The 17,993-nt window shown below is 49.9% G+C and overlaps 1 protein-coding gene across 1 annotated transcript in view; it reads right to left on the bottom strand.

Moving 5' to 3' along the window:
* DNAH17 (dynein axonemal heavy chain 17) overlaps positions 1-17,993 on the bottom strand; it is a 169,318-nt gene that overhangs the window by 128,469 nt on the left and 22,856 nt on the right. Inside the window, exons 14-17 of the mRNA XM_064369408.1 lie at positions 13,500-13,608; positions 12,652-12,755; positions 5,890-6,030; positions 298-441 (exon numbers count right to left, since the gene is read on the bottom strand). Of these exons, the coding sequence (XP_064225478.1) occupies positions 298-441; positions 5,890-6,030; positions 12,652-12,755; positions 13,500-13,608 (498 nt within the window). The remainder of the gene's footprint in view (positions 1-297; positions 442-5,889; positions 6,031-12,651; positions 12,756-13,499; positions 13,609-17,993) is intronic.

The following is a 17,993-nucleotide window of genomic DNA, read 5'->3' as shown; positions in this document are numbered from 1 at the left end:
CCTTCCCTCATGAAGCAGTGAGGTAGGACCACCCTCTTAGGTCTCCTGAGGCTTTCTGCAGTCAATGCATATTACGGTAGATTTAAGGTGACCCATGGTCCTGAGTGCCTGGGACTGAGGGGGTTCTGGGATGCAGGAAGTTCAGGTTTAAAACCAGGTCAAGAGGATCACCTAAGGTATATTTTAATAAATCTGTTTATTTATAAAAATGATAGTTCTTTCATCAGGAAATGAGAAGCTGTAGATTCTAACATATGAGAATACGTATACATATATTACCTTATGTTCATAACTTACATCTATAACCATGTTGTCCATCAGGAAATTCAGCGATTTGCGAATGAACTGGTCAAATTCATCCAGGACCATGTCGTCAATGTAATTGACATAATCCTTCCAGGGCAGGCTCGAGGTGTCCGCCCTGAACAGTTCCGCGTTTTCCTGCAAACACAGGCACACAGGGGGCCCTCCCTTCACCGGGTGTGTGCCTGCTCTTGGATCTCGCTGTTCAGTGACTCTCTGGACCACCTGTCCGTGTTCACACCCAGACACACGGGGCTGTTTGAGCTTCCTGCAGGTGCCGGGCTCGTCCTGTGCTAACCTACCCTGTGTTAGCCTGACAGACTCCATCTTGACCTCCACCTCACCCCTCCTGCCATTTTTCCCTTGAGTGCATACCTGGGTCATGCTGCTGTGCTGGGTCATGCTGCACTTAGAACTACAGAAACGTATAACCTTTGTCACCACAGCCTGCTTGACAAGCCCACTTGTTACTGTGAATAGCCCTCTTGACTGATTGTATGACAAGTATCGAATAGCCCCCTTGGTAACCGGCAATCATGTGTGTACTCTCCTTAGTAATCAACAATCATGGGAACCTCCTGCCTCCTAGTGAGCAGCCTCCTTATCTAACTTGCTTGTTCTGCTTCTGTACATTCTGCTTCATCTAGGCTCCCCCTCCCCTTTCTTAAGCAAGGTACAAAAAAGAATCAAGCCCTTTCCTCAGGGCTGAGAAAATTTGAGCATTAGCCATCTCGCAGTCACTGGCAATAAAGGACTCACAATTGGAACTCAGAGTGTGGCGCTTTCCTTACAACTTGCTCAGATATACCGGTCCCACGCCAGGCTTTGCTCGGCTATACCGGTCCCACGCCAGGCTTTGCTGGGCTATACCGGTCCCACGCCAGGCTTTGCTCGGCTATACCGGTCCCACGCCAGGCTTTGCTCGGCTATACCGGTCCCACGCCAGGCTTTGCTGGGCTATACCGGTCCCACGCCAGGCTTTGCTGGGCTATACCGGTCCCACGCCAGGCTTTGCTGGGCTATACCGGTCCCACGCCAGGCTTTGCTGGGCTATACCGGTCCCACGCCAGGCTTTGCTCGGCTATACCGGTCCCACGCCAGGCTTTGCTGGGCTATACCGGTCCCACGCCAGGCTTTGCTGGGCTATACCGGTCCCACGCCAGGCTTTGCTGGGCTATACCGGTCCCACGCCAGGCTTTGCTGGGCTATACCGGTCCCACGCCAGGCTTTGCTCGGCTATACCGGTCCCACGCCAGGCTTTGCTGGGCTATACCGGTCCCACGCCAGGCTTTGCTCGGCTATACCGGTCCCACGCCAGGCTTTGCTGGGCTATACCGGTCCCACGCCAGGCTTTGCTGGGCTATACCGGTCCCACGCCAGGCTTTGCTCGGCTATACCGGTCCCACGCCAGGCTTTGCTGGGCTATACCGGTCCCACGCCAGGCTTTGCTGGGCTATACCGGTCCCACGCCAGGCTTTGCTCGGCTATACCGGTCCCACGCCAGGCTTTGCTGGGCTATACCGGTCCCACGCCAGGCTTTGCTGGGCTATACCGGTCCCACGCCAGGCTTTGCTGGGCTATACCGGTCCTACGCCAGGCTTTGCTCGGCTATACCGGTCCCACGCCAGGCTTTGCTGGGCTATACCGGTCCCACGCCAGGCTTTGCTCGGCTATACCGGTCCCACGCCAGGCTTTGCTGGGCTATACCGGTCCCACGCCAGGCTTTGCTCGGATATACCGGTCCCACGCCAGGCTTTGCTCGGATATACCGGTCCTACGCCAGGCTTTGCTCGGATATACCAGTCCTATGCCAGGCTTTGCATGGGCTGCTCCCTCACTTTCTTGCTGGGTCTGGCTTCTGACTTTTTGATTTCAGCTCAAATGTCCCTTCCTCACAAAGGAATCCTCCATCTCCGGTTGGGTTCCCTCTAGCAACCCATTATTTATGTCCACCATGGTGCAGAGGGCCACTCGGAATTATTTTATCTCTTTTTGATTTATCCTTGGTCTGCATGCCCTTTTGATGCTCAAATTCATGAGGGCAAATATTGACCATCCTCTCCACCACTGTGCCCCCAGAACTCAGCAGCATGCCTGGCACAGAGCAGGGGCTGGTAGGTGGGTGGGTGGTTGTATGGTTGGATGAGTGGGTGGGGTGGGTGGATTGGTGGGTGGATGAACTGATGAGTGGGATGGATGGATAGATGGATGAATGGGGTTGGTAGATGTGTGAGTAGATAGATGGATGAATGGGTGGGTGGGTGGAAGATGGGTGAATGAGTGGGTGGATGAATGGGTGGGTGGGCTGACGGATGGGTGGAGGGGTGGGTGGGTAGATGAATGGGTGGGTGGATGAGTGGGTGGATAAATGGGTGGGTGGGTGGATAGATGGGTGGATGAATGGGTGGGTGGGTGGATAGATGGATGGATGAGTGGGTGGATGAATGAGTGGGTGGATGAATGGGTGGATGGGTTGATGGATGGGTGGAGGGCTGGGTGGGTGGATGGGTAGATGAATGGGTGGGTGGATGAGTGGGTGGATGAATGGGTGGGTGGATGAGTGGGTGGATGAATGGGTGGGTGGGTGGATAGATGGGTGGATGAATGGGTGGGTGGATGAATGGGTAGGTGGGTTGATGGATGGGTGGAGGGCTGGGTGGGTGGATGAATGGGTGGATGAATGGGTGGGTGGGTGGGTGGATGGATGGATGGGTGGATGGACAGATGGGTGGGTGGACGGGCAGGTGGGTGGATGGGCGGGTGGGTGGGTGGATGGATGGGTGGGTGGGCATGTGGATGGATGGGTGGATGGGTGGGTTGGTGGGAGGGCGGGTGGATGGATGGATGGGTGGGTGGGTGGGCATGTGGCTAGATGGGTGGGTGAGTGGATGGGTGGGTGGATAGGTGGGTGGGTGGCATGTGGATGGATGGATGGGTGGGTGGATGGGTGGGTGGATAGGTGGGTCGGTGGGTGGGCGGATGGATGGGTGGGTAGGGTAGATGTATGAGTGGGGTAGGTGGATGTATGGGTGGATGGGGTGGATGTATGGGTGGGTGGGGTGGATGTATGAGTAGCGTAGGTGGATGGACAGATGAATGGAGTGGGTAGATGTGTGAGTGGCTAGATGGCTGACTGGTTGGTTGGCTGGCTGGCTGGGTGGATGGATGAATCTCTAGGATACTAAGTGCTACAGGGAAACTCAGAGATTAATTCCACTTAGTCTATACCTTCAAGCAGGTCTATTCTAACAAGGGAGAGAAGACTTGGGCTCAAATAACTTCAGTGTAAGATAAAAAGAAATGACTCTAATGACTGTCATGGGAGTAAACCTATGTGGTGACAGAGTCGTGCACAAGAGGCAACGCCATCTCATGACAGCTGGGGAACAGGAGAGGCTCCTCGCTGGCCTCTGCCCATCTTAGGCTCCTGTCCCTGCTGCTTGACCGCAGACTCAGCCCAGTCCTGCCTCCGCGCCTGCCCACGCACTGTGCACCCACCCTCTGAATGTTTCCTGACCCTAAGTCAAATCACTCTCCTGTGCTGTCTCCAACCCTTCTGAGAGTATCAGTAAGCTCATCAGTTCACTCTTCAATCAGTTCACTCTTCCAAGCAACATTTTTGCAGTTTAGCATTTTCATTTAGAGAGACCTTCTGGCACCACGGCAGGGAGGGGAAGAATGGGAACTGGGAATAAGGCAAAACAGATTCTGGTTCAGTCAAGTCACTTCCTGAAGTGAGGACCTTTATAGCAATACGCGACAACAGAACAGCCAATAATAGCCCATCCCCAGGTGGGGCCTGCTGGTCTCTCTGGAGGGGATGACTCATCATTAAAGGCCACACCACTGATTTGCACCATGCACTGAAAACCCCCAAAAACAACTGCCTTGAATTTTTTTTTTTTTTTTTTTTTGAGATGGAGTTTTGTTCTTGTTGCCCAGGTTGGAGTGCAATGGTGTGATCTCGGCTCACTGCAACCTCTGTCTCCCAGTTTCAAGCTATTCTCATGCCTCAGCCTCCCAAGTAGCTGAGATTACAGGTATGCACCACTAGCCCAGCTAATTTTTGTGGTTTTTTTTTTTAGTAGAGATGGGGTTTCTCCATGTTGGTCTGGCTGGTCTTGAACTCCCGACCTCAAGTGATCCACTCGCCTCAGCCTTCCAAAGTGCTGGGATTACAGGTGTAAGCCACTACGCCTGGCCAAATTCTGTTTTTTTTAAGATGAAGTCTCTCTCTTGTCACCCAGGCTAGAGTACAATGGTGCAATCTTGGCTCACTGCAACCTCTGTCTCCCAGGTTCAAGTGATTCTCCTGCCTCAGCCTCCTGAGTAGCTGGGATTACAGGTGCCCACCACCATGCCCAGCTAATTTTTGTATTTTTAGTAGAGATGGGCTTTCACCACATTGCCAGGCTGGTCTCAAACTCTTGACCTCAAGTGATCCACCCACCTTGGCCTCCCAAAGTGCTGGGATTACTGGTGTGAGACACCACGCCTGGCCATATTTTGAGCTCAAGGGAGAGTACTCTCTTTTACAGGTGAATGCAAAGCTCCACCTTTCACAGTCTCCCCAGAGACAAACTAAAATGCAAGCTGGATGAAATGACTACCAAGCGAGGAGGGCATGAAAACCCCAACAATGCCGGGATGCCAGATGGAGCACCCAGGAATGCCAATCTACTGTTCTGTACTCCCCACTCAACGTGCAAACAACGAGGGCTCCCGAGATGCTGGCAGGGACACAGAGTCATGGGCTGGTGGGACTACTGACAAGAAGGACCAGCCAGCATCCTAGGTAGCAAAGCAGGCACGCGTTATCACAGTCTACCCATTCACATGTGCTGGTTGCGATACACCCTGTGCACATTCGAATGGTCCTCGCTCTTCCCATGTTCCTGTTCCCTGCGCACACCCATGCATGGGAAATCCATGGGGGACACTGCTAAACACACAGTGGCTGCCCTCAGCGGCTCACCCCGGGAAGACAAGATCTGCTGACCAAGTATGAAAACGTCACTTGCCCATACCCACAGCATGCAGGGTGAGGGCTCGGTTGCCCTTAGAACAGAGGAGGGCAGGCCCATCACAAAGGAACCAGGCTTGGAAGTTTACAGGGTGGCGTGCTACTTAAAGATAAGGCTGGCTTGGATTAAAAACCATAGACTTTTTATTTGAGACAGAGTCTCACTCTTTGACCCAGGCTGGGGTGCAGTGGCGCGATCGTGGCTCACTGCAGCCTCCGCCTCCCAGGGTCAAGCGATTCTCCTGCCTCAGATTCCCGAGTAACTGGGACTACGGGCACGTGCCCCCACACCTGGCTAATTTTTGTAATTTTAGTAGAGGCGGGGTTTTACCATGTTGGCCAGGCTGGTCTGGAACTCCTGGCCTCAGGTGATTGCCCGACTCGGCCTCCCAAAGTGCTGGGATTACAGGCGAGAGCCACTGCGCCCGGCCAGGTCACAGACTTCGGTGACCACTAAAGATGTGTCACTCGTCATTTTTATGAAATCTCCAGCTCTGCCTTTACTCTCCCTTCCCTGCTAAAAGCGAGTGGGCTCTCAGAAAACCTGCTGGGTGTTTCCTTACCGCGACCATGGCTTGGATCTTCACGCCGGCGTCCTTCACCGCTGTATAGCGCTTGCTGAGGTTGGCGATTCTTCCATCCAGGTCTAACAGGGCCTCTTTCTTACTGTCCTTTCTTTCAAACAGCGGGTTAGCCGACCAGTCCTGGGAGGAAAGCACAGGGGAAGAGTTCTTCCGGAGAAACCGCTTCCGGCCGCACTCTTCTGCTGCGTGTTTTTGGTGTGAGTTTCCTCATCCCGGCCTGATCTTGGACTGGAGCCTAATTCCCCATGACCTGTGCCCACTAGGGGCCACTGAGGACCTGTGCCTAACTGACTGTTGACCAGAGAGCCTTAAATAATTTAGCTCAAAACCAAAACTGGGGCCTAAGGGAACCACAGGGAGACCATTGAGATGTTTCACCCAACTGGGCCAGAACGGGGTCACTCTCGGGAAAAGAGCATCTAATTCTCTCGTTGGGGCACAGAAGGACCTGAGGGTCGAGGGATGTGTGGTCAGTGCTGGGTGGATCAGCCATAGCTGCAAATGGAGAGCCAGATGGGAGCCAGTCCCTTATGTGGCGGCCGCTGACCTACCGACAGGGATGGGAGAGGGTGGAGAGTGGGGTCAGGACCCTGGCTCCCCTGTGAGGGAGTTCTGCCACAAGGGTGCTGGCCACCTGCGACGATGATCTGGATTTTCCTCTCTTATCCAACATTAGATTTTTCTTCCCTACACATTTCCATCAAAGCGATGCATCTATGCTAACAAAACACCTAACGAGAGAAGTTTTTCATAAAAAAGCCATCACCTCTTCAGCCCATCTCTCCCTATCCTCCATCCCATCCTCCACTGGAAACACGGCTGCCTCTGTCACTCTGATAATTTATGGACTCTCTATTGATTCAGCCGTTTCTAGACAGTCTCTGTGACTCCGGCGTGAACCGTGAAGACTTCGATCACCCACCTCCCTCTTGTAGACAGTATTTGGTATTTATGTGACTGCTCTCAGTTTTTCTACTGATGCTTTTATGTGAACATAAATGACATGATTAAACCTCTGTGTTTACCTTGTTAGAAGGATTTCCTCTTAAGTTCTGTTTTTCTTTTTTAATTGGCAGTTTTATTGCTTCATGGTCAGAAAAACGTGTTCTGTGTATGCCTTAGTCAGCTTGGATAACTAACCGAAACACCATATATTAGGGGGCTTAAGAAACAGACATTGATTTCTCACAGGCCTGGAGGCTGTTGACGTTGGCAAATCTGCCATCCAAGTCTAACAGGGTGGACTTTGAGATCAAGGTGCCAGAAGGTTTGGTTCCAGGTGAGGGCTCTCTTCCTGGCCTGCAGATGACGACGGCCGCCTTCTTGCTGCGCCCTCACACTGCAGAGGGGCAGGGTGAGCTCTCTCACGTATCTTCCTATAAGGATGCAAATCTCCTTCATGAGGGCTCTACCCTCATGTTCTAATCACCTGCCAAGGCCACATCTCCGAATCCCATCACACTGGGGCTTAGGGCTTCCACGGAGGAATGTTTGGGAGCCACAAACTCGCAGTCCGTGGCAGGATAATCCTGGCGTGTTAGGCTTCCCATTACACTCGTGCTATGCTCACTTCTCTGTTTTCCTAATAGCTTTTGCTTTTGCTTTTATTTATACAGATGCATTAACAATACTATTACTGGGAACATAACATTTTAGGACAATTATAATTTTTATATAGATTTTACTTGATCATGTATGTTTAGCTAAACATGTATTCTTGCCCTGAGGGGTTCTTGGCTGATTATTTTGTCATATATGTGTATGCATGCAAGCATGTCTACATGTGTGAATAAGATTGCCATCTGAAATTGCTTTTTTCTCCTTTGAAACGGGGTCTTGCTGTGTCACCCAAGCTGAAGTGCAGTGGCACAATCTCGGCTTACTGCAGCCTCAATCTCCCAGGCTCAAGTGATCCTCCCACCTCAGCCTCCAAAACACCTGGGCACACAGGTGTGCACCCAGCCCGAGTAACACAGGAAGGCCCTGGGCTCAAGCCATGCTCCTGCTTTGGCCTTGAAAAGTGCTTGGATTACAGGCACGAGCTGTTGTGCTCATCTGTGAAAATTACCGTCTTTCAAAGGTCAAAAATGGTCAATTATTGGAAGTTTCATATGGTTTCACCTACTTGTCAGTCATTGTGCCTTCAACCTTTCCATCTTGTTTTAGCTGTCTCTTGGAAGTAGCGTACAATTACATTTTTAAACAATCTAATCTGAAATATTTTGCTTTTAAATAATTTATACATACTGTAACTAATGTTTCCCTTTTGTCATCACGTTTTATCTTTTCTGCTTTCTGTTTCCCTTTGTTGTGGTATTGTGCTTTAACAACTATAGCTTATCTGCTTTTATATTCCTTAGGGATTCGGATAGGAGAAATCCTGTTTATAATTCCACTAGTACTTGCCATTAAGTTTATTAAAGCTATCTTTTAAATATTTCTCTAAGTTTGGATATAAAGAAAAATTATGGCCTGGCATGGTGGCTCATGCCTGTAATTCCAGCACTTTGGCAAGCCAAGGCAGGTGGGTCACCTGAGGCCAGGAATTCAAGACCAGCCTGACCAACATGTGAAACTCTGTCTCTACTAAAAATACAAAAATTAGTCAGGCGTGGTGGCACATGCCTGTAATCCCAGCTACGTGGTAGGCTAATGTAGGAGAATTGCTTGAACCCAAAAGGTGGAGGTTGCAGTGAGCTGAGATCGTGCCACTGCACTCCAACCTGGGCGACAGAGGGAGACTCCATTTCAAAAAAAAAGAAAAGAAAAAAGAAAAATAGTTTTTGATTTTTGTTATCCGTGTTTAGGAATTTAGGATATTGTTAACTCCCCTGCCCTAACTTTGTTCCTCCTCCTTCCAATTATTGATCATATTTAACATCATACATATAGTTTCTACCACTTATATTATTCTATTCTACAACTATTGCTTTTGACTTTGGAATGTAACCTTTTACGACCATATTTATCTCTTCATGTTTAATTGGTTTCAAGCTCACTGCTAGTCTTTTTACATGTTAATTCCCTCCTTGGTACTCTAGAATGTGGTTGATCTCTTGGTGGTCTGGAATACATCCTGGAATAGGTTTCTCAGGAATGGTACCCAAATGGTATTTTTCTGCGCATGTGTGAGGATGACTTTACTGTTGCCTTCACAGATAATTGTCAGGAGCCTTTCTCAAGACTGGTCATTGCTTCATCATGTTCCAGGAAATCTGTGTAAAGTCAAAAGGCTACCTGCTTGGTAGAAACATGCAGAATATTGTTCTGTAGCCTTGGGATTTAAAATTTTGGTCAGAATATGTCTACATGTGTCATCTGGCCTGGAAATCAGTTACCCACTTTGACCTCTACACTCAGGCCTTCTTTTAATTTTTGTCTCTCCGCTTGAGAAAATTTTCTTCTATTACATCTTTGTTCATTATTTCTTTCTTTCTTTCTTTTAAATTGAGACAGAGTCTCACTCTGTTACCGAGGCTGGAGTGCAGTGGTGTGATCTTGGCTCACTGCAACCTCTGCCTCCCAGGTTCACGCAATTCTCCTGCCTCAACCTCCCTAGTATCTGAGATTATAGGTGCATGTCACCATGCCTGGCTAATTTTTGTATGTTTAGTAGAGATGGGTTTTGCCATGTTGGCCAGGCTGGTCTCAAACTCCTGACCTCAAGTGATCTACCTGCCTCGACCCCCTAAAGTGCTGGGATTACAGCTGTGAGCCAATGTGCCCAGCCTGTTATTTCTCTAGTTTAGTAACAACTATGATTTTTATACTGCTCCTCTCCTCCATCTTACACGTATCTATTATTTCCCTTTGCATGTTAGCAATTTCCTAAAACTGCCCACTTACTATATCCGCTGTTAGGTAGCACTAATTCTAGTCTAACTGGTGCTTTGGTAAATTTTAATTCTGCTTTTGCAGTTTTGACTTTCTTAGCCATGTCCTTTCACTTCTCTGCTTTCCTCACATTCTGTTATTTCATAAATATCAAGGCCTTTTTAATTTAAGAAAAAAGGTCTCAGGTTTACTAAATAAATAGCTTCAATACGTCTGCGTTTTTCTGAGATCTCAAATGACCCGCTCCTCTCAAATGCTGCACAGTCTTTGAACAGCCTCCTTTTGCTCCTAACCCCTTTGCTGCTCACTGACGATGCAGGAATTCCTAACAGGAATTATTTATTGCAGGTCTGACGGACTGAGTTTGAACCACTTTCTTTTCCAATTGCTTGGTTTTCTTACTAAGCTGGGGAGCCAGACGCTGCTAGCTGTCACATCTGTTTTTGCTTGTTTTGAGACAGCATGATGCGTCTGAGGGTGTGTGCATGAGAGCCACTGTTCTCCCCGGCTCTGCTTCTGCATCTAAGCACAGGGCATTGGCATCCTGGCCCCTCCACCCAGCCCCTTGGCTTTCAGCCTGCTCACTGTGCAGCTGCTGCAGCTTCAGAATGGACGTGATGAGGAAAGGGATGGGGATGGAGACACAGGAGGCCAGCTGATTCTGACTGTGACCAGTTTAGTGATGATTCTCCCCGTAACGAGGGTTAGCGGAGCCCCCACTGGGTGGGCGTTATGAACTGCATGTCTGTGTTCTCTCACCTCCCAAAATTCACATATTCAAGCCCCAGGAGGAGGCAGGGATCTTGGGAGGTGCTTGGGTTTAGACGAGATCATGAGAGCAGGGCCCCCACGAAGAGATTAGTATCCTGTAAGCAGAGAAAGAGACACCAGAGCGTCCTCCCTCTCAACTACATGAGGCACATGGAGAAGGTGGCCATCTGCACGCCAGCAACAAACCCCTCACCAGGAACTGAGTCTGCAGTATTTTCTTGTAGCCACCTGAAATGACCAGGACAGTGGGCCCAAGTGTGTGCCTTCCCTCCTCAGAGGTCACCTTTGCTTTTCTGTTGCAGAGGTGAACTTCATCAAAACGTACCCCTGAACCCAACAACCTGAGAACCAGCCAACAGATCATTCCTTCCTTGGTGCCCAGAGACCCAACTACTGGCCTTCAGCATTTCAGCACAGCACCAGGAGAAAGCACATACTTTGTGGTTTAGTCAAGAACTTCTGGTGCAAACAAGCTAGCTCAGGTAAAGGGAGGTTTACGTAAGGCCTCAGGTCTCAGACGGAGAGAAAGCGCCACCCTGGGCCTCTGTGGTGGGCAGCGGGCGAGCTGGGGCCTCAGCAGTGGCAGGAACCTCCACAGGATCTGCCTCCAGCGTGGTCCTGCCCCCATCTCCTGCTCGCTGCCCACCGGCAAGAGCCTGCAGCCGACCCTCTGAGACCCTGCACCTGCTGCGGCCCCTGCCAAAGATTCAGAAGCCCGTGGGGTTTGAAGAGTCTGGTTTCTGGATTTAACAGCTCCGTAGAGGAGAGAGAGAATACCCACAGAGGAGGCTGGGTGAGCACTGCGGGCGACGGAAAGGACAGAAACCCCTTGGCATGAAACGAAGTGGAGAGATGGAGAAGCCACACATGCAGAGACAGAAGAGACACCTGGCTCCCAGACCGGAGATGCTGGGGAGACGGCCTGTGTTCCAGAGCAGACGGCGGGGGTGCGGGGGGAAGGGGGAGGAGGAGTGATGCCATGCCCACGAGCTGGCAAGCCAACACCGTCATCAGGCTGGAAGAACGTCACGACGTCCAGGGAACATTAACACGAGGAGGCACACGTCTGGACACCTTGGTGACATTTTCTGGACCCTAAAGATAACGAATAACTCCACATACCACAGACAGGACAGGCTCATGAAGGAAGGAGCCAGAGCGTTGCCAGCCTCTCCAGCACTGGTGGACAGGAGGTAGGTCTGGCAGGGGCTGAACTGTGCCCCCTAAATCCATGTGCAGGGGCCCTGACCCCCACACCTCAGAATGCCATGGAATTTGGAGATGAGAGCTTTACAGAGGTGCTGAAACTACCATGAGTTGGCCAGGCACAGAAGCTCACACCTGTCATCCTACCACTCTGGGAAGCCAAAGCAGGCAAATTGCCTGAGCTCAGGAATTCGAGACCACCCTGGGCAACATGATAGAACTCCATTTCTACTAAAAATAGAAAAAATTAGCTGAGCATAGTGGTGCACACCTGTAGTCCCAGCTACTGGGGAAGCTGAGACACAAGTGTCCTTGAACCCAGGAGGCAGAGGTTGCAGTAAGCCAAGATGGCGCCACTGCATTCCAGCTGCAACAGAGTGAGAGTCTGTCTCCAAAAAAAAGAAAGAAAGAAAGAGAGTTCCATAGCAGACATTGCAAATTAACAAGAGGAGAAATTTCTTAAAACTTCCTTTTGGCGATATTGCTGCAAGTGTTTTTGCAAATCAGAGCACGAGTGACAGACCAGATCACCGAGAAGGCTAGTGAAGGATTTTCCCCAGGGCTCCGGAAGGGGCTCGAATTACAACTGTCCCACTTCTGTACTCAGCAATGGGCTTGTTCCCAGTAGGGGTGAGTCTCGGTGGATCTCTTTGCACCCCTCACTCCTGGCACTGGCCTGGCACAGAGGGGGCCTTGCAGAGCGCAGCAGAATGGAGAACTGAATTCCACAGAGCAAATGGGCTCTTTGTACCCTGGGACCACTCTGATATCATCCTACCAGTGGAGAGCACGGCACAGCGGCTCCCAGTGCCCCCACCCCCACCCCACCGCACATCACGGCACTTTCCATGGCCTCTCCTCACAGCCTGGTTTGCCCCAGGGCAGCCCCAGCCCCCCAGAGCCCTGCTCTGTGCTCTGCCCCTTGCTCACCTTCATAGCCTGGGAAATTCCTTCTATATTTTGTTTCGCTTTTTGCATCCTGTTCTGCAGGTTGTGCAGAATTTCTCGCATCTCCTGAATGTATTGAAACACACCTACGATGGAAGCGTAAAGGAATCTTACAAACTGAACAATTTGACAGGATAAACACTTTTCCTGGGTCGGCTTAACACACATCACTACAAAACCCTGGGAAAATACTCCTATTCTGGAACATGATTCCCAGAAGAAATCGTTGAGCGTTCTCCGAAATGAAATGACAAGGAGTCACAAATGTAGCGTCCCTTTGGACACAGGGTTTGGGCAATACGTGGCCCCTTCACCCCACGTAGGAGCCCCAAACTCCTCACGTTAAAAGGTTCCACCTCTGGGAGCATGAGAGGTGGGGCCGGGGGTCTTCTGCGTTGTCCAGCGGTGGAATGAAGGGAAGAAGGCAACTCGTGGCTACACTTCCTTCTACTTTCCTGACATCTGCCCCGAGTTAGCTGAGATGTGCACTAGCTCTGCTCACCAGCTGTGCACGCTCTGTGCATGCTCCGTAAACCTGCAGTGGAACCCGGGCCTCCAGCAAGCCCAGTCTGGGAATCTTGGAACCCCTGGGCAGTTCCCAGGGAGTCTTTGCCTGATTCCATTTGTAAATGACACAGATGGGCTTTTGCTGGCCTGGGCAAACAGATGGAAGTAACTCGCCTTTAGCCCCCTGATAGTTAAAGCAGATCCATGCAGCCAGGAGGCAGAAGTGGCCACTCCAGCAGTGTTTGGGGACAGATGCTGGGCAGGTCGGGCCCTCAAGTTTAACCTGAGGCAGGAGGAATGTGCCCCCCCGCATCATGCGGTACCTTCGCCATTCCAGAATAACGTCGTTTCAGCGCGCAATAATTTGACATCGATTGCTTCCAATTCTGACTTGATTAGTAGATACTCTGCTGCCTTCCCTGTAGTCTTTATCTGCAAAACAGAGGTTACGGGTTTTGTTCCGAACCCAACCAGATGTTAAATTGTTCTCTGGGAAGGGCCTTTACTCCTCAGTACCAACTGGAGACCCCACTCAGGTCTCATGTTGAATTATAATCCCCAGTTTTGGAGGTGGGGCCTCATGGGAGGTGACCAGATCGCGGGGATGATGATCTCACGAATCGTTCAGCACCACCCCTTGATGCCGTCCTTGGGATCACGAATGAGTTCTCATCAAATCTGGTTTTTCAACATGGGTAGCGCCTCCGCCACCTCTCTCGATCCTGGCTCCTGCTTCCCCTTCTCCTTCTGCCACAGTTCCAAGTTTCCCGAGGTCCCCTCAGAAACAGAAGCTACCATGCTCCTCTGCAGCCTGCAGAGCCATGAGCCAGTTAAAACTCTTTTCTTTATAAATTACCCGGTCTCAGTTTTTTTTTTTCTTCAGATAAAGTCTTGCTCTGTTACCCAGGCTCAAGTGCAATGGCGTAATCTCAGCTCACTGCACCCTCTGCCTCCCAGGTTCAAGCAATTCTCCTGCCTCAGCCTCCCCAGTAACTGGGACTATAGGCGCCCGCCACCACACCTGGCTAATTTTTGTACTTTTAGTAGACATGGGGTTTCACCATGTTGGCCAGGCTGGTCTTGAACTCCTGAACTCAAGTGATCCGCCCACCTCACCCTCCCAAAGTGCTGGGATTACAGGAGTCAGTTATTTCTTTATAGCAATATAATAACAGCCTAATACACCAACCAAGCCAATGATGATTAATGTTTTTTGTTTGGAAATCTTATTTCAGGACACTCCAACTTTTAGAATGACTTTTATCACTGAGGATTTATGTACACAGTTACTGTTTTTACATTACAGTATTCCTTTCTAGCCCATACCATGGCTAATTAGGAATTAACTATGTGTAGGTTGGTGTGAAAGTAACTGCCATCTTTACCGTTACTTTTAATACATAAGTCCTTAGTACATAATCCCAAACTTTTTGTATTTGGTTTCTTTTTATGATTCTAAGCCACAGAAATACACATGGATCACTGAGCATTTCTGGGCTCAGACCCTTTCCCCTGGCCATGACTCTAAAGCTCAAAACCTTTTTTTCTATTTTATAAAATGTAGAGATGGAGTCTTGCTATGTTACCCAGGCAGGTCTCAAACTCCTGAGCTCAAGCCATCTTCCCACCTCAGTCTCCCAAAGTCCTGGGATTACACGTGTGAGTCATGGTGCCCAGCCTAAAGCCCGAAGTCTAGTTATACAACAGAAAACCCAGGATTTGCAGAGAAGCTATTCAAGTTGTTAATGGATCAGTGTTAACAATAGTGTAGGTTCTCACTTTGGGTGGCCGAGGCAGGCAGATCACAGGAGTTCAAGACCAACCTGGCCAACATGGTGAAATCTTGTCTCTCTTAAAAATACAAAAATTAGCCCTGTGTGGTGGTGTGCGCCTGTAATCCCACCTACTCGGGAGGCTGAGGCACAAGAATCACTTGAACCCAGGAGGTGGAGGTTGCAGTGAACCAAGATCGCACCACTGCACTCCAGCCTGGACAACAGAGACTCTGTCCCAAAAATAAAATAAAACAGTATAGGTTCTATACGGTTTTAATGCAGTTTGCCCGACTCTAAGAAATTAATGCTTGAAAACATGAATTTACAAAACAGAACAAACAAGGGAGTTTTTATAAATGATTCCCTTAAATACAAAGCACCATTTGAGCCCAGGAATCTGACTGTATCAAGCAACACCTTGTTTTATAACTTCTTCAGGACGCTTCTACATGAAGTATGGAATCAGAAGCACAAACTACACGCTGATGATCTGCCATTCAGAATCATTCTTCACATACATTTTGGTACTTTATTTTTTTGAGACGGAGTCTCAATCTGCTGCCCATGCTGGAGTGCAGTGGCATGACCTTAGCTCACTGCAATCTCTGCTTTCCAGGTTAAAGCGATTTTCCTGTCTCAGCTTCCTGGGTAACTGGGACTACAGGTGCCCACCACCATGCCCGGCTAATTTTTGTATTTTTAGTAGAGGTGGGGTTTCACCATGTTGGTCAGGCTGGTCTCAAACTCCTGACCTCAAGTGATCTGCCTGCCTCAGCCTCCCAAAGTGCTGGGATTACAGGGATGAGTCACTGCACCCGGACCATTTTGATAGGTTAAATAGTGTACCCACACCCATGCCTTTGAATGTTTTCTGACCATTACTGTAAGGTCGGTTGCCTCGCCATGAGCTTGGACACACACCCCCCGTTTGCTATTATTAATGGCCCCTTTTCTTCTCAGGTTCCTACAAGCTCATATGTGAGAAATTGGACGAGTTGCTGTTAGCCAAATGCTGCTTCACCCCTTTGTCCACGTCTCGGTCGAGGCACCAGACAACTGACCTGTCCCCCTTACTTCGCCCCTATTCAGCAGGAAGTAGTCAGAAAGAGCGGCGCCCTCTATCTATCATCAAAAGGTCGGAATGTAAGGCCAGTTGCCTCGCTGGGAGCTTGGACACACACCATCCCCCCTCTTCTTTTTCAAAAGCTTGGACAAGCCAGGACGAGCTCAGGCAAGCTCAGGCATGCTCAGGTTTTTTCCCTTCTCCCATGCTTGCACAGCCTGACCTTCCCTTAAAAGAGCCCAGTATGCAAACAAGGTGCGGTAACCCTAGCCTCTTAACAACCAATAGCAGCCGAGTCTTAACAACCAATAGCAGCCAAGTCTTAACAACCAATAGCAGCCGAGTCTTAACAACCAATAGCAGCCAAGTAATTCCAACCAACAACAAGCCAAGTCCTAGGTAAAGGCTTGTAACTTACCCAATAGCAGTCCTGCTCTCCCACAACCAATCCAGCTCCCTTACTCCGTATAAAACCCCCTGTCTGAGAGGAGTCCATGCGACTTCTCTGGCCCCTCCTGTCAGCACCGCAGAATCTCACCTGGGAGCCTGAATAAATTCCTTCGCATTGGATTATTTTCGTGCTGGCCTCAGTTTCTTCATTTTAAATGCGGCAAGAACCCAAGAACAAACCTTACAATTACCTTTTAGGATAAATGGGTAGGGCAGAGAGATGTAGTGTAAGGGCAGTTACTGGATGAAAACCAGACAGAAGACAAGGATGCATCCCCAAGATTACAAAGCAAGGGGACGGGTAGCAGGATTCTGCCCACCAGGGTTGGGTTGTTAGTGACAAGGACAGTGGTCTCTTCCCAATCACGGAGCTTTGCTCTGAGACTACACCCTACGTGAGAGAATCTCAGAACACACCTCTTCAGTGTGTGACTAAATCACGCCTGGTGTTCCTACCTCACCTGGAGTTCATGAAGGGAGCTCTTTAGACAGAATTTTTTTTAAACTGTACTTTAGGTTCTGGGGTACATGTGCAGCTCATGCAGGATTGTTGCATAGGTCCATACATGGCAAGGTGGTTTGCTGCCTCCATCCCCCGTCACCTATATCTGGCATTTCTCCCCACGTTATCCCTCCCCAACCTCCCCACCCACAGCTGTCCCTCCGCTAGCTCCCCCAACCAACAGACCCCAGTGTGTGATGCTCCCCTCCCAGTGCTCATGTGTTCTCATTGTTCAACACCCGCCTATGAGCGCAAACATGCAGTATTTGGTTTTCTGTTCTTGTGTCAGTTTGCTGAGAATGATGGTTTCCAGATTCATCCATGTCCCTACAGAGAATGTGAACTCATTAGCCAGCCAGAAAAAGGCGTGGTGTTTCTAATGAATGGACCGTGGATAAAGACAGTAGGGCCGCCTGGTGATCAGAATCCAGGGAGCCCTGCTGGGGCTGCTGGGGAGGGGAGTGCTCCTGCCTGTGTGAAGCCTGGGCTTCAGGTTTGCCCACAACTTACACAGATACTCGAGAGGGGGATGTATTGTCTCACTGTAACTAGCCCAGAAAAGTAGCTAAATATTATGACTGTAATTGCCAGAGTGAACACAGCTGGCGGGGGTGAGATCCGTTTAAACTACCCTGCTGATTACTATTCAACAGCCCACATTGGAAAGCTCACGTGAGGGCTCCTGCTTCATCCCTTGGGGTTTGTCCCTTGCCCGCACCTCTCAGGTCACCTGCCCCATTCCTATTGCAGCCTGCATTCCTGCTCACTCGTGTTTCTCTGCTCCTCCATGGCTCTGGTGTGGATGAGGCTGGAGCTGACCATACAATTCGCTCCTGTGCTCACCAGCATCTGACTGATGCATCCTCTCTGGGACCCAATTCCAAATTCCCAGGATTCGAAAGAGAGGGAATCTTGTTGGCCCCTGTTGGATTAGGTCTATAGGAGGAGAAATTATGGCTCCCAAAGATGTCCACACCCTAATCCCTGGAAGCTGTGACCATAACCTTACATGGCAAAGAGACTTTGC

The sequence above is a fragment of the Aotus nancymaae genome, unplaced genomic scaffold, assembly GCF_030222135.1.
Source record: "Aotus nancymaae isolate 86718 unplaced genomic scaffold, 86718_ANA_hifiasm-v0.15.2.pri h1tg000089l, whole genome shotgun sequence".
NCBI classification, from domain to species: domain Eukaryota; kingdom Metazoa; phylum Chordata; class Mammalia; order Primates; family Aotidae; genus Aotus; species Aotus nancymaae.
Note: the sequence above shows the minus strand (reverse complement) of the source record. Positions and strands in the feature narration are given on the sequence as shown.